Below are 20,838 nucleotides of genomic sequence, written 5' to 3' on the forward strand. Positions count from 1 at the left end.
GGGTTGCTGAGCCCTCGCTGGCGGTTCTCAGCCCGCCCGCTGGCCCGGCGGCACATGGCCTCCAGCCCAGCCCTGGGCTCCCCCCGAACCTGCAAAATCCCAACACCTGTCTGTCAACACCTGTCTGAGAGCGAGCAAGATGCCGGACCAGGGTCTTGGAGAGGCTGGATCGCGCGCAGCAAATCGCAGCGCATGGTCACCCCGACCATGAGCGAGGCTTCTCGAAAGGCCAGGTCAGTCGACGATGGCGGATGACCCAAGGCGTGACCCGATGCATTCCCCAAACCGTCAGCGAGGGTGGCGGCATCACCGCGGGGCTCAGCGCCTCAACGTCCCACCGTCCAACTCGACGGCCAAGAAAAAAAAGAAGCTGGTGGAGCCCTTGGCTTTGTCTCTATTCCGAACAAAATGAATGGATGGACGCCGGGAACCACACCCACGCCTTGATGGGTCTTTTGGGGTCTTTGGGTCTTTGTGTCATCTACACTTTGCGTTATGTATTCGGTACGTAATGAGATGAGAACAACCCCCCGGAGCTTCACACCTCACGTCGGGTCAAGCCCCGACAGTGTCCACAACGGCCTTCTGACCATGTAGTAGTACCAACAAATCTTTTTGGCTGCGTCGCATGTCATGAACATCTCGAGATCCAACCTTTGTCGCCTGTGCACCAAGGTACCTAGGTAGGTAAGCATGCTCTGACCCCGCAGGGCGCTGCTGCTGTTGTTGTTGTTGTTGTTGCTGCTGCTGCAGGGACTCTCCATCGGGCCATCCATCCTCGGAGCGCAGTGGGTACCTAACGAACGGCAGGGCAAAAACATGCCTATCTTACAAGGACAACGACCGCTCGTCCGTACCGCAGGCTGGAATTTCCAACCCTCAGGTGGTCGGTAGTACCCAAGTTCCACAGGCTGCCGGATCCCACTTCCCGACACGGCAACCGGGCACTCACTGGACCGCTGCATGTACCTTACACCACATGTACACAAGCGCACTAACTACCTTGCTGTGTACATGCCAAACACAACATGGTATTTCCCATGCTGTGGTTGTGCGTGTTGCACATCCCGACCAAGCAACGGCTGACCTGGCGAGACGACGGACAAATGGACCCGTCTGCCCGGCCGGTTTTTGTTTTTTTTAAACGCCCCCGGCGCCTACTGAGTAACTGCACTATTACTTAGAGAGCTGCCGCAGTGGACGCGAGGGTATGCGCAGTACGTACTATAGGTCCCCGGGATCGCCTCCGGGCCGCCCCATCTCGAAAGGTTTCTGAGGCGGCACATGGCGTTTTGCTGCGTTTCGAAGGGGGGGGAGGGGGTTTCCCATGTGCGTTTTGCCTCCTCCAACCCACATCCCCCTGGAAAAAAGGGCCCCCAAAAGGGCCCCCAAGGGCCCAACCTCCATCGTCCAATTTGCAATTCCCCCATGGATGCCCGCTCGATGCCACCGCATCCCACCGGCGTCACAGCTTTACTGCGGATTCCGTCTAGCCCTTTTGTGTAGTCCCTTTCTTGGCGGGCTGGCTTCCTGCGTGCTGCCCGTCTTGTTGCCCATCGCGGGGCCATCGCCGGGCTTGCGTCCCACCCAAAACCTCATCGGCACCGATTGGCCGTAGGGTCGTGTTCCCCACCAAGGCCCGTTGTCCTCCAGTCCTTGGTGAGGTCCCTTGCCGGCGCGGGCGGCGTTGGCGGCCTCCCGGCTGTTCGTTTTGCTGCGGGTCGCATGCCGAACCTCGGACGGAGAACCCCCCCGAGGCGAGCTCCGTCCGCTTCCGCAAAGGAGCAATTGACATCATTGGAGAGCGGTGAGAGCGGGGGGGGGGGGGAGCGCACAATGAGACGGCAGCAGTCGCGCACGAGCCACATGCACCTGCGCTCCACCCTCGACAGCCCCACGCCCCACGTCACTGGAACCAACCTAACGTCAACTACGCAGTACCTCCGGCGTCTGGCAAACAGGCTCTCATCGGTGCTGACCAAGCAGGTGAAAGCCTGTGTGTGTTTACTTTGCATGTGTCCAATGCGTCCCACTTTCTTGTCCAGCACCTCAACCTGATCGAGGCTCTCGGCCGGCCGTTATGCCCAGGCCAAGGGCCAAAACACGGGGAGTCGACAAGAATGGCCCGGCCCAGGACCTGGAAATCTAAAAAAAAAAAAAAAAAAAAAAAAAAAAAAAAAAAGCTTATCTGCAAAAGAACGCAGGTTCCACAAGCTGACCGCCGAATCCAGCGGGCAGCCAAACCTCTCCCGCTCCCTCGAGATCCTGGCTCATATCCGACGACGACACTTCGTCATTTGGTTGATTGTCTCCCCCAATCCCAATGGCCGGACGGACAACGAGCCTCCCGCCCGTGGCTTGCATAGTGCATCGCATGCGCACAACGTACCACAGCATCCTCAGCGTTCCAACCTCCTTCCTTCCTTCCCTCCCTTCGCTCCGCTGCCACCTGGGCGCGCGTCATGCCCGAGATGGGAACCGCCCCCCTTTGCCCACCTCTCCCGCCACCCTCGCTGCGGCGGCCGCTCCAAGCCGACAACACACATACTATACACACAAGGCTCAAGAATCCCAACGTTGTGCACCACACGGGGCAATGCCGCCGCCTCATGTTATCGTGATCGACATTTGCGTTGAACGTCTATGAGGGATTTTTCCCCCCATCTCAGCTCCGTCAACAGAAGGGGCCTGCCTAGTTGACCAATCTGTACCCTCTTCCTCCGGCGTCCGCCTTGCTTTGATTCCCATCCCATCTCATTATCTCCTACTTTGTACACCACCTACCTCCGCATCCCACGGCGATAGGCCCATCTGTCAGCGGCTGCACGTGCTGACGGATGCCCCATTGGCCCTGCCATGCCATCAGCTAAGGTGGCCAACCGCTCCCCCGACCGACCGCTCCCACCCCCCCCCCCCCCCCCCTTACTGACTGGCTGGCCATACCATACTGCGTACATACACAGTACATGCCCTCCTTCTTTTTTGTTCTTGTACGACGCCGAAGCAGGTCGGCAAAGAGAAAGATCGGCAGCAAGAGATAACCTTCCCCCCCCCCCCCCCCGGCTCCCCTGCCCGTTGGATAATCATCTGCTTTTGTCTTACCGAATCCGAGGGGTTTCACACCGATGACGTTGTCTCAGTCAACCTCATCACTGCCGGAACCCCCCACCAGCGTCCGCGCGCTGAGCGGTTGGCCAGCCCGGCCGGCCGCCCTGTATAACAGTACTGTGTATGTAGCTATGCATGTATCAACACCGCAAGTTGGCCGTGTTCCCCCCCTGCCCCCCTGTGTATACACAGTAGTATTCGTACCTGCCCCATCCATGTTTGCGTGCCGCCGGCACAGACCCGGGGCCCCGGCCGTTTTATTCTTGCTTCTGCTGGGCTGCGTAACGTTGTGAAACACGGTGGGCGCCCAAAGGTTCGCGGAGATATGGGAGGATGTCTGGGCCGGCCCCAAGGACGACATGCTGTTCGCCAGGGGCCGGTGTTCAGAACAGAGACATCGTGTCGACGTCACCGCGGCGAACCCCCCCCCCCCCCCCCCTTTCCCAATTCCCAATTCCACGTGGGTCAACTGATACGTTGGGAGAGCACCCGACGGCACGACAAAAAGACACGGCCAGGCAAACGACGCCTCGGTGTTTGCTCGGCGTGACGGTCCCGGTTTCTTTGGCCTTGCGGGTGGCCAACGTAGCTTTGCCGAGACAAAGCTTTTTCTTGCCCAGGTGATGATGATGACTCGAGAAGGGCTCCTGGAAATCGCCAAGCCAAATCTTTGCTCGTGCAGCGCTGCATTCGTCTGTATTTTGATGACTCAAGTCTTCAAAGAGAGAACCGAGCCAAGCAATGATGCGACACGCAGAAATGAATCAAAAAAAAAAAAAGAAAAAAAAGGTTGGTTCCAGAACATCTCGGCCACGCCATTCTCTGCTTGTCAGACAACAACGCAGCGGTGCCGAAACTGAAAGCGTCTCTCGTAAGACGTGTTGTCTCGGGAAAAAAATTACAGAGCCAGATGCAATCCGGCTCTTTGGCATCAGGGTTGGATGCACCCGGGATCGAACCGGGGACCTTTCACAAGGCGCATTTTGTGATCAATGCGAAGCGAAAATCATACCACTAGACCATGCACCCTTGGTTGTTGGACCCAGCCTCCAGCTTCCATCATATCAACCCCATTCTCAGGAGCCCTACGTTGGGAGGCAAAAAAAAAAAAAAGGAACCTCGACGAAAAAGGCGAGAAAAACAACTGTGGATGCACCCGGGATCGAACCGGGGACCTTTCACAAAGGCGCACCTTGAGTCCAGGATGCGAAGCGAAAATCATACCACTAGACCATGCACCCAACCAATTGTTGGGAGGGGTATGGCACGGCGGGCCTTGATAAAGGTCCGCGACGCCTCCGCGCCGTTGCTGCCGAGGCGTGCGATGCCCACGACACAAACGTTGGGCGACTCAGTCTGCCCGGCGCCCGGGCATCGTGCCTTTATAATAACGCATAGTCGGGCCTTCCCGAGGCCCCTTTTTGACGTCATGGAGTAGGCATTCTCTGAAGCATGCCTGGCCGTGCTTGTCACGGTGGTTTTTCGAGAGGCCGTCCAACGCCTGCAACCCAGAGACAGCGACGGATAGGTACCCCTTAGGTGACCTTGAGCAGTGCATCTACGCTGGTCAGCCAACCCGAGGGACGTGCTGCCAGCCAAGGTATGGACAAGTTCTCCCCTCGAGCTCTACTGTGTACACAGTAGGCAATGGAATCCTACGCGCGACCTGGTTGTGCCTTATCCAAAGTTCTCAAAACTACCAATCGCAGCAAAGGGCCATGGAGTGGAAGAACGGAGAATGCCGGCTCGGCCGAGGAACCAAGACACCGAATACCACAGAGATTGTGGCAGTGCAAATGCAATCCACCTCTCGGCTTATAGTAGTTTAGGCCGGAGCTGTCGAGATCGGCAGAAAGAGGGGCTGAGTCCTGACCGTTGGGTACTTAAAACCAGGGCTTTCCTGGGGGGACCATGAAGCATGGTTTGGACCGCTGCAAGATTCCTCCAGTCGGGGGTGTCGCTGTTGCTGTTGCGCTCAGCTCACAACAGAAGCCCCGACTCTGCATTGCCCCATCAATGTCCATTCAACACGTCATGATTGAACTCATGCTGGCCCGAAAACGAGCATGGAAGAGCTAACTCGTCCTTCAAGATTCGACCCCGTCTCCCGCCCATGGGTTTCCCCCTCCCACCCGATGTCTCTCACGTCGCAGATGACATACCCGGAACCTTGATACCCAACACGCAACCCGCTTGTTCCTTGTTCCAAGACCTACCGCCAAGCAAACAACCACCAACAGCGGCGCACAATGACTCCTGCTGGCGAAGCTCACGGTCCCTCGATCTCGTCGCTAGCCTCCCTGAGCCTCGTCTCCTAAGTATCCGTTGCCTCGCCCCGCCCCCTCACCTCTTCTCCGCCGCTCCCGCCGTTCTCGCTACGGCCGCCACGGTCGCCGCGACCGACAGCCCGGCGGCTCGACGTCCTCTTGATCCGCTCCAGCTCAGCCTCATACGCCATGGAATAGACGTTGAAATCCACGGCGGTCGGCGAGTCCGAGACGACATTGGCGGGGGGTAGCTCGTCTGGAGCGGTGGAGAAGTCATCGATGCCGCCTGTGCCGATGCCTAGAAGGACGGCTGGGCGGGGGGATGGCGGAGGTAGGGGGATGGCAAGGTCGGAAGCGGGCGAACCGGCGGCCGACAGGAGCTGGGCCAGGGCTGCCTGGTTGCGACTGGCGAGGAATTTCTGGCGCTCGAGAACAACGCGGGCAGCGCACTCGGCTGTGGATTCTGCATTGGCAGCAGCAGAGGCGGCGGCAGCGGCGTCGTCGGGTTCCGGTGGCGGTGAGGTGCTGGATCGGGCGGCTTCCTCGGCCGCGCGGGCACTGGCGCCGCGACGACCAAGGAGACTCTTGAACTTGGAGATGGCTTTCATCTGGGATATGTCAGCATGGCGGTGGTGTGGTGGTGGGGGATGGCGATTTGATTTGTCTCATGGGCAACTTACCACACAGATCAGGTTGGTCATCTTCCGCGTGAAAGCGTGGTTCACCTCGAGCGGGTTCGGCTCGACGAGATCGGTGCAGTTCTCTTCGGCGCTCAGTAAAGGGTCCGTCCCCCCTCTGGTGACCCATGGGTGCTCCTGAAGATGGCCGAAGTAAGTATATGTTTGTTTCGGCAAACGCTACGCGCCGAGGGGCTTACCCGAAGATCTTCCATTGCAATCCTCTTGTTGGGATCCTTCTCCATGATCTTGCTCATCAGGTCGACAAAGTCCGGGTTCTCGTCGTCCGGCAGCTTCAGGTCCTGGGTCTTGATGGCATCGTACACCTCTAGTATGTTCCCTTCGAACGGTACCCTGCCATAGCGGAGACAGTACAGGGAGACGCCCATGGACCAGATGTCGGCAGCCTTGCCTGAGACGTCGCCGTGCCCCACGACGCACAGCTCGGGGGGAAGAAAGGCGGGAGATCCCGCCGTTTTGGAGGTGCGCATCTCACCCGACCTCTCAAACATCTCGGACACGCCAAAGTCGACGATCTTGAGCACGTCATCGTCGGTCAGCAGGAGGTTATCAGGCTTGATGTCGCGGTGGAGGATGCCCTGCGAGTGCACTACAGAGTTCGCCACGAACTGATATCAGCCTTGGTCGTCCTGGTAGAAGAAGGGCTCAACAGGGCAACGTACGGTACTCGATGCCCAGGATGAGGTCACGGAACCAGACGCGACACTGCTCTTCGGGGTAAGGCTCGGCCGTCTGGCCGAGACCGACCTTCATGACGACACCCTTTTTGCACATCTCCATGACCATGTACAACGTGTCATCCTCCGGGTCGTCGAGAACCTCAATCAGCCCGACCAGGTTGGGGTGGTTGAGCTTCTTCATGATGGCGACCTCCTTGCGGATAAAGTAGAGGGCGTCCTTGGCCTCGTTGGCGCGTTGATCGGTGTATCCCACGACGGGCGCGTCAGGGGCGCCAAACTCGGCACGCGACGGACGGGCCAGGTTCCCAGGTCCGCGGCGGAGGATGCTGGATTGAGCTTGCTTCCGTAGCCTCGTTTTGGAGAAGGCCTTCACAGCCTGGATGATAAAAAAAGTTAGCAAGCGTGCTCGTGCGTCGGTCAGCCTGGACGTGGATGGCGCACGTATTCTGTGCCGTACTGGTCGGTGGCCAGGTGGACGGAGCCGTACGAGCCACGGCCTATCTCCTCCCCGATGGTGTACTGGTTGATCTGGATCAGGGTGCGACCATCCTCGTCGTCATTCTGGGCCGAACGAGCATCTAGCGTCTCCTGCGATCCTGTAAGAAGGTGTCCGCCAGGGCAGCAGCCGAGAGGTGGCACGTCGTCGTCACGCGTACCTTGATCTCGCGATGGACGGACGGGGTCCTGCGATGATGCCTCATAGGGCTGGGGAAGCTGGGGACGTCTGGAGGGGCGGATCTGAGACGCATCAGCATGAGATCCCCCGACGGGGAGCCACCGACCTACTGGGGATGCAAGGGGAGGGGCGGCGGCCTCGGCCTCGAGGGGGCGGGCGCAAGGCCGGCATCGCCATGGAACTCGACACAGATGCCGGGGGACTTCAGGCCGGGAGGGATGGCTGTGTGGATCTCTGGGGGCAGCAGGCCGTCTTGGTCGAAACCTCTGACGCGGGCGGACAAGTTCAGCGCTGCGGGCCGGGACTCTGTTCGAGTCTCGTGCTGGTTCTGATCGGCCATGGCCTAACGGCAGAGCGCGGCTGCTCCGTCAGTTGCACCTAACGGCTCGGCTTGGTGGAGAAAAGACAGAGGTGAAAAGGCGACTGGTGGAAGGGTGCTGGAGCAGCCAAGGAACAAGGAGGTGCCGTCGTTTTTAGTTCGGACGGGGCAGACGAAAGCCGGCCCAGGTTGCCTGTACCTCGTCCCTGGGTGTCCCGGGCAAGAGCTCCGTTTCTCGTATTTCGACCACTCCAAACCCTAAGAGGCGCTTGGGTGTGGTGTGTGGTGCGGTTGATTTTGGTGCGACGACGATGGCTGGCGGTCGGCAGAAGAGCCGACACGACTCTCCAGCCCTCCGACGCCTGAACGCACGGCTGTTGCTGCTGGCAGAGAGGGGGGTGCTGTAAAAGCTGCTGGGGCGGGGGGAGGGGGATGGCAAGGTGGTCGACCGACTTGCAGGTTGCCCAACTCTCGCCAACCCTTCCTACCTACCTAAGGTAAAGGACCTGATAAAAGAAGAGAAAAATAAAGAAACCAAGGACCGGGCTTCTTCCGTGGCAGGCCTAAATCATGACGCATCCATGACGAAGCAAAGTCGACATGCGCCTCCATTTAGCAGCCACGGAGTCGGAAAGTTGCCGCACTGCCCCGTAGGGCAGCTGCAACCTCATAGTTACCTGTTGTACCTACCTACCTACCTACCTAGGTACCTACCTACCCCCCGCCTTCCCCCATGAACCCCACCGCGGGACCTGCCCTAAGGCTGACCCGACCCCGCTACCAGGGGAACCGGGCTCGGGCCCGCCAAGACCGGGCCGCATGGATCCCGTGGCGCCGCATGCATCGCTGGGAATGCGTGGGCTCTCTCTCTCTCCATCCACATGGGATGCTGCCCAGACTGTATGCATCTCTTCTCATACACCCTCCTCGGTTCCACATCGGCCGCCTCTTCGTACCGAGGACCCCGTCAACCATCGGCCGGCAACAGCGACAGCTACAACAGCTACAGCGGCTCCCGTCTCTGGTTTAATTTGACGCCTACCCGACGCCGCCAGCGCAGCCGCCTTCGTTCCCCTGGTCAGTAGCCCACCGCTGGTCTCGAGCCCAAAAATCACCAGGGGCCAACAACCATCGCTGCAGCCAGCAGACACGGAAAAGGACGCTATTTCATATCGCCGCCGCCATGGTCGTCTATTCGTTTTATATCTTTGACCGGCACAGTATGGAAACCTCCAGGTCCCCCCCCCCCTCTGAACGCCTCTCAGCCCTGCTGACCCTTCCTCCCCCTCCCCCTCCCCCTCGCCTCTCCCAGCCGAGTGCATCTACTCCAAAAGTTGGCTCCCCCCAGCACCAACCGCTTCCTCCTCCTCCTCCACCGCCGCCGCCACCACTACCACCGCTCCCGGCGGCCCAACCTCCGACACCCACCCTCCGTTACCCCTGTCCACCACCACCGCCGCCGCCGCCGCCGGCACCTCCGGGCGGCGGTCCGCACCGACGGCAAGCGCGTCCTCCGCCGCCGACAACGACGCCAAGCTCATCTTCGGCACCGTCTTCTCGCTGCGCAACATGGTGCGCAAGCTGGGCGGCGAGGACGACGCGTTCGTGTCGTACCGCACCGCCAACTACAAGCTGCACTACTACGAGACGGCGAGCAACCTGCGGCTGGTCATGCTGACGGACACGGCGACGCTGAGCATGCGGAACGTGCTGCATCAGATCTATATCAACCTTTGGGTCGAATATGGTGCGTTTTTTTCCCCTGTGGTTGGTGGGTTGGTGAGGAAGGGGGTCCCGTGAAGCCCGTGAGAGAGACCCAACATGGTGCTGATTAAAGGTTGGCTTGGTGGTGCAGTGGTCAAAAACCCCCTCTCGCCGGTCGAGCACAAGGGCGGCGCCGGGGTGCGCAACGAGCTGTTTGAGCTCGGACTGGAGCAGTTCATCCGAGGATTGATGTGAAGACGGCGGGAGGGAAATTTTTGATGATTTTGGTGGTCCTCGAGCCTCGCCCCCCCACTTCTCTCTCTGCATGCACCCGCATCCCCGAAAACCTCGACGAGCAACGGTCTTGACAATGACCGCGACGTCAACCCTGGCGCGGATCCCTCTTTCTTCTCCTCCTCCTCCTCCTCCTCTTCTCCTTCTCCTTCTTCCTCCTCCTTCTCGCCCTGACCGGACTGAGCAGCTGAAGGAAGGACGGGGACAAAAGGGGGGGGAGGGGAGGGAGGGTTCGAGAGCGTGTCCCTCAAAGGGGCGGGTGGGAGTCCGGACACCCTCAAACCGGCCTTGGTCAGGTAGGATGAATACCTACGCAGACCGAGGCAGACTCCGTAGAGGGCTTGTCGACGCAGGCGGAACCCGGCGAAAGATGATGATGATGATGATGGAGAATCCATGGTGACAGAGGGAGAGAGAGCTTCCTCCGGCTGCGGAGGGGGTGGCCTCGAGATGATGTGTATGAAGCCGAGATGGCCAAGATACCCCCACGTTCTAATAACCCCATGCTTACCCTAATACTATGTTCAATACTTGTCAGCCGCGGAGAAGCAAGGGCAGCAATCCCCTGCGACGATAGAAGGATAGAATTGGAGACAGGGGATACCAGAGGAACGAAAACCAAACAACCGCCGGTCGAGGCACTCTCCTGAAGCGAACGCGCCGCTCTCCCCTTTCGCGCTGTCGAAGAAGTTGATGGACCTGAGGAACCCTCATCTTTTCTTTGTGTATATATATATAGATATATATTCATCTTCCGGATATGCTCTCTTGTCCCCCGCATGGTGGTATTAGAACCCGGCTATCCGCCCTTCGTCCTTGTACTGTATGCCGTACCCGCCGTACCCAGTACCTTACATTCCGGATTGTATGGACTCGATGCTCCTCCTCCTCCTCCATATCCATCCACAACCTGACCCCGCCCGGCCCATCATGAAGAAAAGAAAGAAAAAAAAAAAAACGCAAAAGCAAGTGCCACAACAACGAAAGTAGCATCATGATCATGTAGTACACAGCTCAACATATCATCATGAAAGAAAGATGAAACGAGAAAACAGAGTTCCCCCCGGCCCTTCCACGCAGGAAAACGTCTTGATGTCACCACCCCGGCGCCAACAACCAAGCAACGCCTCACCTCGCTCCGGAAGCGCTCGCCGTAGCGCTCGCCCTCTCCCAAGCGCTCTCAAACAAGCTCGACGGATCCTGCTGCGCCACGACGATGACGCTGTCAGAGTCCCCCGGCAAGCCGGCTCCCGACGCCGTCCTGGCCTGGGCCTGGGCCTGCGACGTCGCCGAGCCGGGGCCGTCCCCGTCGGCAGCGACGATCTCCGCCTCCCAGTTGCTCGAGTAGACGACCGCCGCGAACGCTTCCAGATCGTGCACCGCCTCCATGGCCTGGAGGTACTCGTTGGCCGGCACGCCAGGGGCGCCGGCGACGGGCACGCCGCCCGGCATGCCCTGGCCGATGGCGTGGGCCTGCCTCGTCAGGACGCTCAGGATCTTGGGCAGCGGCACGGGCCGGCTCCGGTCGAGGCTGGCGGACGCGAAGGAGGACGTGTCGAGGATGGACGGGGGCGGGGCCGAGGTGGACGAGGCGAGGAGGGCGTCCTCGACGCCCGCGATGAGCTTGTGGTCGAGGAGGAGGGAGAAGCCGGCGTCGAGGAGCTGGGTGTTGACGTGGGCAAAGTGCGGGGATTCGATCAGGTCGGCGGTTTCGTCGAGGAGGCGGCGGAGGGAAGCCGCGGCGGGGGATGGCGGAGCGGTCGCGTCGGGAGAGAGGGTTTCCGAGGCATCGAGCACGCCGGCCTCGCGGAGGACAAAGTCTTCCATGCTCTGCTCCGGCAGGAGGAAGGGGAGCCAGAGGGCGCCCGGGCCGCGGTGGGCGCCGAGGCCCACGGTGGTGCTGCCGGGGCGCTCGATCAGGGCGCGCACCTCGCCGGCGAGCCTGGCAAAAGTGTCGAGCGAGATGGAGTCGCGCGGGCTCAGGTGGCCGTAGACGCGGCGCACGGCGGGCTCGACGCGCTGGGCGATGCCGGCCCAGCCGCGGTTGAGCAGCCACCAGCTGAAGGTCAGGTACTTGCGGTTCACCTCGAGGTCGGTGCCGTAGGCCTGGTCGGCCCCGCCGTCGTCGTCGTTGTTCTCAAGGTTGATGCCGCCGTGGGCAGCGCCGCCGCCCGTCGCCAGGGACACGACGCTCGACAGGTAGCTGCGGCGGCCGAGCAGGTTCAATTGTATCCTCGTCAGCAGGGTGAGGAGGCTGAGCGTGTAGACGAGCGTGAAGGAGCGCGTGATGGCTGACAAGAGAGGGGGGGGGAGTCCCAGGTTAGCATGATAGGTAGCGAAAGGGTACGCGAGGAGAAAGAAAGAAAGAGAACGTACAGGTGATGGTCACCTCATCCCAGAGCTGCTTCTTGGTCTTTCGCGGCTTTGAAGGAGCCGCCACCGCCGTCGCCCCAGCAGCGTCCTGGGGTTTCTCTACGACCGAGCCGGCGGTGGACGTCAGCGGAGTAGGGACGGACAGCTGGGTGGTTTGGATGCCCGTGTCGCCCTGGGAGGTAACGGTGATGATGCTGCGGCCGTCGTCATCGGTGGCATTGGCCTCGGACATGCTCGGGGGGCTCGTGGAACCGACGCTGCGGGCCTTTGCCAGGGCCGAGCCCTTGAATTGTTGAATCTCGAGCGTGATCTTTTCCGTGTTCATGGCGTCGAGGATCTGGGCGGTCGCATTGGGCAGGAGGGCCAGCACTGTGTAGGTGCAGTCCTCCTGGTTCTGCTCGAAACGGCGGCGCAGGCTGGGGAGGAGGGTAGGGTCGCGGATGGTGAGCTTCCTGCACGCGAAAAGAACCAAGGCAAACGGGGGGTGGCGCTGCTCACTTTTCTTTGGCGATGCGATCGCTGCTCATGCGCTCGCGGGCGTCGCGTAGCTTGGACAACAGGTAGCTCGTCACGACATAGCCGGTGCCGACGACGCCCGCCGCGATGGCGATGGGCCTGCGGTTGCGGTTGAACCACCGTTTCGTCGCGGCGAGCATGGTGGCGGCGGCAACGGCAACGGAAGGGTGTTGGGAGTATGTTTTGGTTGGCCTCGGGGGGAGATGGCGAGCCTGCCCAACAATAGGACAAGGACGTGGATGCCGAGGTTGCGGTGGATGCAGTTGTTCGCTGGGTCTAGGTTCCGGGGTCCAGGCTCCGGGGGGTTGCACCGGGGGTGGGCAACAAAACATTCCGGCCGAGACGGTAAGTTTACGATGCATCTGTAACGCAATACTAGTACTATACAAAGCACGAAGCACCCAATACTACGACTCGAGCCTGCCAAGGACCCGGCGGAGCGGCAACGTGCCCTACTGTGTACTATACTACAATAGTTAGGTAGGTGGTAGGTAGGTAGTTAGGTAACTACCTACCGTAAGGTACTGCGTACCTAGGTATCGTAACCTTCCACATTCCACCCTCACGCAATGAATGGTCCCGGCAGCATCGACAAACCAACACCCAAACACTCAGGTACCCGTACCTTGGTGGGCTGCGAACGGAAGGAGCCGAGATTGGTCCGGTATGCATGAATCCCCGAGCCTCCTCGATGCTTTTCGAGCGTCTTTCGTTCGTACCTACACAGCATGCACCTTGTAAATGCCCGGTAACGTTACCAGCCTCAGCTCCCTCCAGGGCGTCCAACCTCTGCGCCCAAGATGGGAGGAGGCCAGCCTCGTTCTTCAGCCACCACCAGGGGCTCAGGGGTTGGAGGCGAAAGCGGCCCACAGGGGGCGCCGAGGCTACACAGTACACAGTAGGGGGTTCTGCATTCCTCCTAAGGTAAGTTGATTATTACCTTCCACCTGCGAGAGGCGGCAGCCTTGCGAATGTCCCGTGTCCATACGGCAAAGAAGCAGAGCCCAGACTCAGCGTCCCCGGCTTATACCGGTGCGGGTATTAGGTATCTACTATATAGTATAGCATAGCAGGTAGCACCGGAAAGTCGATTCATTGATGGATGTCCACCGTCAGAGCAGGTGGACCCTTCGATCTTTCTTGGGCGATCCTTTCCCCAGAGCAGCGTATAATATACTATACTGCCCACTGTAGCACCTACGCCGCTGGAGCCGGGGCATCCGGGACCCGCTGCGGGGCGGCCCCCCCAGCTCAGGCCGTCGGCGGGATTGGATCCTCCAAAAGTTCCTTTCAACTCCCCTTTAGCAGCTGTCGGACAGGTTTGCCCGGATTCGCACTGCCCCTCAATTTGATCGGGTGCCCCTCCGTCCCCCGATCCCGTCGCCACCACCGCCCGCCGACGCTGCGTTCCTCGATCCCGCACGATACACCCAACCCCAAAGCCTAATTACGACAGCACCCCCGACACACCACCGTCAACCTGACCATGGACCGCCACAGCCCTCCCGAGTTCGTCCTAGAAGCCTTTGCAGACCCGAGTTCGGTGCGCGAGATCGTCCGAGGTACGTTTCGAGCCAGTCGCCAAACGCGCGCGACCCGAGCCTCCGGGGGCCTCCCTCTCTCCTCGCAGGCGCCCGCCCGCCTGGCTTGGTTCGCAACCGCCCATGCTTGCGCTCCCCCCAGCGCAACCCGACGACGAGGACCCGGAGGAAGCCTCCCCCTGGGCAACGACGTCACTAACCGCCTCCTCTTCTCTCGCCAGGCATTCTCCACACCATCTTCTTCCTCCGCTACTTCCCCACCATCCTCCCCCAGACCCGCGACGTCCTGGGCCTCGAGCTGGCCTACATCCCCGACGCCGAGATCGAGACGCTCATCGACCAGCGCGTCGCCGCCCTTGCCCGCCAGCTCGAGGCGGAGCGCCACCAGCCACACTCCGCCGCCGGCGGCCTGGGCGGCTACATGCGCGGCGGCGGCCCGCCGAGCGGCGCAGGAGGCGGGGGTCGCGGCCAGATCACCGTTCAGTTCCTCGAAAAGCGCCGTCGCAAGACGTGGTACGCCCTGCGCGGCGATGACGAGGTGCCGTGGGAGAGCTGGACCGTCAAGGTGACGGTGGCAGATCCCAGGACAGAAGGGGGTACGTTTTGTTCTTCTCTCTCTTCCCTCTGACATGTCATCGAATCGACCCGGTCCTTTGATGACTGACCGGCTCTGGACAAAACCAGAACGTGCCAAGCTCCGCCGCGCCTCCGAAACCACCCTTCACAACACCATCATGAAAGCCGTCACCCTCGCCAACGCCCACAAGGACCACATCCCGCCCATCACCACCACCGAGTCGAACCCGTTCCCCTACCAGATCCACGTCGGCCCTCCGGGAAGCGGGAGCGGCAACGCCAACAACAGCAGCAGCGGCGGCGGCGGCGGCGGCGGCGATGCCCGCCCGGGAAGTCCTCTCAAAGAAGCGCCCCTTTCTCCCGGCAGGGGCCGAGCTACTCCCACCAGCGGCAGCGGGGGTGGCGTAGCGGCCGCGGCCACAGGGTGGGCGACCAGGATGGGTATTTACTAGGGGCGGAATACCCCTTCTGCTACGTCTTCGTCGAGGCCGCGCCCGAGGGGGTGACAAAAACCTTGGAGATTTGAAAAGGTGACATACAGCACCCACAATTGTGCGATAACCGACATACCAGCAATGGCACAAGGTAAAGGGGAGAAAGGGGGGGCGTGATGGCGTGTGGTGTTCGAGGCGTCTTTGGGTTAATTGTTGTTGGCCCTCGGGCTTTTGTCGCGTTGGGTTTGGTTTCTCTTCTGGACCAAAGGGTGGGTGGGAAAGGGACTGCGGGATAGACGGACCGGGTTGCGTTTGATGCTTTGTTTGGTGGCTTCGGGTCCTCCTGATCATCTTGGACCCGTTGTGGCGGAGAGGCGAAAATCAGGTTACCAAGTTGACCTACCAAGCTACTTACTACTACTACGACTACTACCACCTAGATACCCATCTCGATAGCGCTACAGCATAGACTCTTGTTTGTTCTTTTTATCCTGTTGTTTCCGTCCGACCATGCCCATGGGTCTACACACACACACACACACACACACACACACACACACACACACACATATATATATATATATATATATATATATATATATACGCCAGCGTCAGAGCAGGAGAATCCATTCCTACTTGATAAACTACAAAAACCAAACCATTCAAAGCAAACCCCAGCCGCCAAGTGACTCCAGACAGATCCAGATCGCCCTCTTTGCTCGATCCCAACCAACGAAACAAATCAAGAAAACAACAACCCGGACGCACCACGCCCTGACATGCCCACTCATCTCTCCCATCCTCCATTACCCCCCCAATTACCCCCCCAATCGTATACCCGCCCGTCCTTTTTTCTTACAGCCGGGATCAACAACGCCAGCCTGCTTGCGTTCCCCCTACAAAAAGACCTACGGAAACCAGGACGTTTAGTGCTCCCTTGCCGCAAATATACCGAGCACGAAGCAAAAGAGACCACGCTCACAACGAACCCCGACAAGCAGGAATCAAACATGATAGGATTGGGCGGAGGAGGAGGGGAAAAGGAAAACAAAAAAAAAAAAAAAAAAAGACTCAACCCGAAACGCCTCCCCTACCTCCTTTCCCCCTTCCCACCATCCAAGATACTCAAACAGAAAAACAAAAACCAACCCGTCAGCCCAAGCCCCAGTTTCGAAAACAACCATAACAGCTGAGCCAACCCGGTATCCATCCATCCCATGTGTGCCCGAGGTGCCCATCCCATCCCTGATTACCCTGGCATATATCCTGCCTCCGTTGCCGTGTATACTGCGCGTGTACCGAACCCGCCCACCCAGGTTTTGGTCGTTCATGTCGTCATTATCGTCAAGTGTGCTTGTGTGTAAAACTGGTCATTGCGATCGCCAAGAGCAGAAAGCAATAGCATCCATCGATCGATCGGGGTATCGTATCGTATCGAGAGAGAAAAAAAAAAGAGAGAGAAGTAGAGGTGCAAAGGTAGCCTGCTCGAGATTGTCGTGAGCCCACCGCGGCTTCTGGCGAGATGTTGTTGTGATGTTGTTCATTGGCGAGGCAGGCCAAAGCCGGTGCGCCATGGTAGAGGAAGAGAAAAGGGGCCTCGTGATGATCCTAACGGTGGTGGCGACAAGAGGATTCCGACGACGTCTCCTCAACGTACCTCTAGGTCGACGTCGAGAAGATATCCGTCGATAGCCCCAAGTTCCCGGTGGAGTAGGAAGACTGCGCATTGCTGGACCCGATCTTTGCATACGAGCCGAGCAGGTCCACCGTCGGCTCGTTCTCATCCGTGAAGCTCGTCGGGTCGAAGGCGACCTCGAGCGGCGGCGGGCACTGGAACAAGGCAAGGTTCTCGTTCTCGTTGTTGCCGGGCAGCGACATCCTCGTCGGAGACTGCACGTTGGGGAACAGCTTGCTCGGCGAGGAAGGGAGACCATCAAACACCTTGCTCGGCGTCTCGAGCAGCAGGTTGGCCGACTGGTTGGGCAGCTTGAGCGAGGGAGAGGCCGACTTGGCGGAGCTCTTGGCCGAGTTGGTCAGCTTGTTCAGGATGCCGGCAGGCTTCCGGATGGAGCGCTTGACCGGGGAGCCCGTCGACGCGACGGCAGGCGTCGGAGCGAGCGAGGGCATGGTGCCAAACAGGCTCGCCTCGTCGGCCGGATCCTCGTAGATGTTGAAGCCCGGCGACACCTGTGCCGTGGGGTCCACCCAGTAGAACAGGTGGTCGGCCGCCTGCGGGGTCGGCGTCTGGACCGTGAAGTCGCTTTCGCCCAGGATGGAGGTGACGCGCCGGACGGGCGAATCGACCAGGGATTGGATGTTTTGCCGGTGCAGGCGCAGATTCGTGCTGGGTGACACCGACGGCGGCGGCCTCGGCGGCGGGGCCAGCTTCATGGCAGGCGTGAGCGGCTGCAGCATCGGGCCGGCACCGCCCGTCTTCCCGATGGGCGACGACGAAGGCGGCGCGTAGCCGTACGAGCGACCCTTGGTCGGGCTGCTCTCGTACGAGGAGCCGCGGATGCGCGCAATCTCCTCCTCGGCGCGGCCGCTCTTGATGCGCGGCCGATCGCCGCCCGAGGTGAAGAGCTTGGCCTGCTGGTTGGGCCGCATCGCTGACGACTCGAGGGACGAGATGTAACCGCTGTCATTCATGGCGAAGGGCGTCTGGGCATGGCGCGACTTGCATACCGGCGACGGCTGCATCCGCGCGTGGAACGGCGGGGTGCCGTTGGGCGGGACGTGGCGCGGTATCGGGGGCGACGAGTTCATGGTGATGGGGGCCGGTGAGTACAGCCCTTGCTCCTGGAGGGCGTTCTGCTCGACCGCGTCGAGCAGCCTGTCGGCGAGCTGGTCGATGGTCTCGGCGGGGGAGGCAGGGATGGTGGCGTCGGACGACATCTCGTACAGCACCGGGGCGGGAGCCAGCGCCTGTGGTTGGTGGGTGGGGGTCGAAGCAAGCATGGGCTGCGGCACGGACATGGGCAGCTGCGGAGGCAGCATCGGCTGGGGCATGGCGGCCAGCGGACGGGCCTGCTGTTGCTGTTGCTGTGGTTGTGGCGGTTGCTGTTGCGGTTGCGGTTGCGGTTGCGGTTGCGGTTGCGGTTGCGGTTGCGGTTGCGGCTGTGGTTGTGGTTGTGGTTGTTGTTGTTGTTGTTGCTGTTGGGGCTGCCGCTGCCGCTGCTGCTGCTGAGGCTGGGGCTGCGACCGGGGACGTGACTGCTTTGGGGGCTGCGGGTTGGATGGCTCCAGGCGGGTCGACATGACGGGCATGTTCTCGGCCGTCGGGGCCGCCGACTTGCGCGAGGGCTTCTCCTTGAGCAGCACGTGTTCCATGCCGGGCTGGATCATCCAGTAGCTTCCCTTGCCCGGGTCGTCCTTGGGCCGGTCTTGGCGGATGAAGCTCTTGTTGAGGCTGAGGTTGTGCCGGATGCTGTTCTGCCATCCCGTGCATTCGCCGCGGTAGAAGGAATACGTCTTCATGATCCACTCGTAGATCTGGGCGAGGGTCAGCCGCCGGTTCGGAGATCGGACGATGGCCATGGCGATCAAGGTTGCGTAGCTGTGGTTCGGTTTCGCGCCGTCATCGACGATGGGCGGGAACTCGTCGGGTGCGGGGAGCGGCTGCTGCTGCTGCTGCTGCTGCTGCTGCTGCTGCTGCTGCTGCTGCTGCTGCTGCCGCTCGTCTGTCTTTTGCTGCTTGGCGGGCCGGAGCTCCTTGATGGGCGGGGCCTCCATGAGGACGCGTTTCCCCGAGGGCTTCTGCTGGTAGTAGGACTCGAGATCGATGGTGAAGTTGGGCGGCGCTGGGGCGGGGTACAGCGGTGGCGGGCGCGTGGTGGCCTTGCCTGCCATCTGCACGTGGAAATCGGGTTGCGGCTGCGCCTTCTTGGCAGCGTTCGTCTTGAACTGCGACATATGGGGCCCCTTGTTGTCGAATGAGTCGGCGGGTGGCCGTGCCTTGGGACCGGTCGGCATGTTCTGAGACGTGCTGGGTTTCCTGCTCCGCGACGCGTTCTGCGGAGCCGGCGCTGGGCCTGTCGGTTGCGGCTTCGCCTGGAGCGGCGACTGCTTCGCGATCGGCGTCGCGGGTGTCGCAGGGGTCGATTCTGACGCCGTCGTGGTTGTGGTTGTGGTTGTGGACGTGGTTGTGGTCGACGAGGCGGTCGATGTCGCTGCGGTGGTTGGTGCCGTCGCATCGGCCGATCGTGTGGTGTTGGTCGCGGCGGTCTTGGCCATGGTGGTTTTCGCGGCTGGCGTGTTAATTAGCGCGTTGGCATCGGTGCTCTGGAGAGGCTGACGCGCGGGTTTTGACGCGGATGGCATGGGTGCGTTGCTGGTGACGGGTGTCGACGAGCACTGGGCGAAGAAATCGTCGTCAAAAGTCGGAAATGGCTCGTTGGCCTGCCGCCCTGGTAGGTTCTCCATGACGGCGGTTGAGAGTCGAACGCGCAAGCGCGTCGCCGACGTGTGTGGGGAAAGTGGTTGCTGCCCGTCAGGCGCCGACGCAATCAGGCGCGCGTTCCAGGAAAGGGGGGGGGAGCTGTGGTCGTGGAGCCAGTTTGGTGCGGTGCAACAAGAATCGACGACGACGACGGTGAAGTATGTCGGAAAGGATGGATCGATAGCGGTGGTCGAGGGAGAGGAAGAGAGACGAGGGGGGGGGGGGAGTTGAGATCGATAGGGCCGCTTTTCCCTCTGCTGGGGGGGGGGGGGGAACCCAAGGTTACTTGCCGATCGGGTGTGGGGGACGTGCTGAGAGGCAAGGGATAGGAATGCTAGGGTTATCAGGTGACAAGACGCAATTGACACCGAGTCAAGTCCCGTCCGAGCGTAGCGACTGTTGGATTTCCGGGTTGAGAAAACTGCCGATTGTGGTGGTGTGACGGAATCTGGGGGTTTTGCAGCGTGAAGGAAAAAAAAAATAAGGGACGGCGGAGTTGGAGGCACAGATAGATGATCAGGCTGACGTGGGAGGTAGGGAAGATAGATGGTGGGAGCGGGAGTGGGAGTGACGGGAGGGATAAGGCCTGGAACGAAGGGGGGGGGGGGGGGTGTGGGAAAAAGGGTTCTGGGAGCGAACGAGCGGGTGGGCGGAGTGCGGACAACCTGAGCCAGGAAGCGATGAGAGCAGAGCGGGCCGTCTGCCAGCTCACACACGACTTGCTGCGCAGAGCACCCAGCGGGTGGACCCCCCGGCAGGCAGGGAGCGCATGCTCGATCGCACATTGGTCGGCCATGCTGACCGCCGACCAGGGTTGGGAGCAGCAGACGGGCAGGATTCCTCGGGCTCACGACTCGTTCACTTCAGGTCCTAGGCTGTCTGTGTTCTCTTGTCCCGGCCATGATGCCGTCCGCCAAACGCTTTTTTCCCCCAACGGGGTTTCACTTGACGTCGAAACCATATGAGGCCGGTGGGGTTTATTGACAGCAATGTCCGACGAAGGGTGAGGGGGGGCGGAGACGGGAACATTCCCCTCTCCTCTGCCGTGCGAGCTCTTTTTCTGCTGAGAGGGACTTCCAATCTGCGACAGCCCGATGGGACGATCGGAACGGTGCACCCAGGGCCGGCATGGGATGCACAGTGCGGTGCGGTGACCAGTTGGAACCTTGGCATTGCCCTTCCATCCAGGTTCGCAGCAGCAGCAGCAGCAGCAG

The 20,838-nt window shown here is 60.6% G+C and overlaps 5 protein-coding genes and 2 non-coding genes across 7 annotated transcripts; 2 read left to right on the plus strand and 5 right to left on the minus strand.

Moving 5' to 3' along the window:
• Nucleotides 1-4,046: 4,046 nt before the first annotated feature.
• On the minus strand, nucleotides 4,047-4,137 carry VTJ83DRAFT_t46. The gene has a single exon. It is a non-coding gene; the product is annotated as a tRNA-Ala (tRNA).
• A 118-nt stretch (nucleotides 4,138-4,255) lies between these two features.
• VTJ83DRAFT_t45 lies at nucleotides 4,256-4,349 on the minus strand. Its single transcript has one exon. It is a non-coding gene; the product is annotated as a tRNA-Ala (tRNA).
• A 1,073-nt stretch (nucleotides 4,350-5,422) lies between these two features.
• On the minus strand, nucleotides 5,423-7,769 carry VTJ83DRAFT_2560 (uncharacterized protein; the record flags this gene model as incomplete). The annotated part of the gene is made up of 7 exons (XM_071008844.1): nucleotides 5,423-5,983; nucleotides 6,056-6,190; nucleotides 6,253-6,662; nucleotides 6,736-7,129; nucleotides 7,195-7,341; nucleotides 7,410-7,491; nucleotides 7,540-7,769. 7 exons carry the CDS (start codon nucleotides 7,767-7,769, stop codon nucleotides 5,423-5,425), a joined length of 1,959 nt encoding a protein of 652 aa, XP_070869100.1.
• Nucleotides 7,770-8,931: 1,162 nt separating this feature from the next.
• Nucleotides 8,932-9,707, plus strand: VTJ83DRAFT_2561 (uncharacterized protein; the record flags this gene model as incomplete). Its single annotated transcript, XM_071008845.1, has 3 exons — nucleotides 8,932-8,968; nucleotides 9,061-9,495; nucleotides 9,604-9,707. 3 exons carry the CDS (start codon nucleotides 8,932-8,934, stop codon nucleotides 9,705-9,707), a joined length of 576 nt encoding a protein of 191 aa, XP_070869101.1.
• A 1,167-nt stretch (nucleotides 9,708-10,874) lies between these two features.
• On the minus strand, nucleotides 10,875-12,775 carry VTJ83DRAFT_2562 (uncharacterized protein; the record flags this gene model as incomplete). Its single annotated transcript, XM_071008846.1, has 3 exons — nucleotides 10,875-12,037; nucleotides 12,123-12,535; nucleotides 12,618-12,775. The coding sequence occupies 3 exons, from the start codon at nucleotides 12,773-12,775 to the stop codon at nucleotides 10,875-10,877; spliced, it is 1,734 nt and encodes a 577-aa protein (XP_070869102.1).
• Nucleotides 12,776-14,121: 1,346 nt separating this feature from the next.
• On the plus strand, nucleotides 14,122-15,204 carry VTJ83DRAFT_2563 (uncharacterized protein; the record flags this gene model as incomplete). The annotated part of the gene is made up of 3 exons (XM_071008847.1): nucleotides 14,122-14,197; nucleotides 14,398-14,772; nucleotides 14,861-15,204. The coding sequence occupies 3 exons, from the start codon at nucleotides 14,122-14,124 to the stop codon at nucleotides 15,202-15,204; spliced, it is 795 nt and encodes a 264-aa protein (XP_070869103.1).
• A 1,641-nt stretch (nucleotides 15,205-16,845) lies between these two features.
• Nucleotides 16,846-19,608, minus strand: VTJ83DRAFT_2564 (uncharacterized protein; the record flags this gene model as incomplete). The annotated part of the gene is made up of 1 exon (XM_071008848.1): nucleotides 16,846-19,608. One exon carries the CDS (start codon nucleotides 19,606-19,608, stop codon nucleotides 16,846-16,848), a length of 2,763 nt encoding a protein of 920 aa, XP_070869104.1.
• Between the last annotated feature and the right edge of the window lie 1,230 nt (nucleotides 19,609-20,838).

This window comes from Remersonia thermophila, chromosome 2, assembly GCF_042764415.1.
Source record: "Remersonia thermophila strain ATCC 22073 chromosome 2, whole genome shotgun sequence".
Classification (NCBI taxonomy): Eukaryota; Fungi; Ascomycota; class Sordariomycetes; order Sordariales; family Chaetomiaceae; genus Remersonia; species Remersonia thermophila.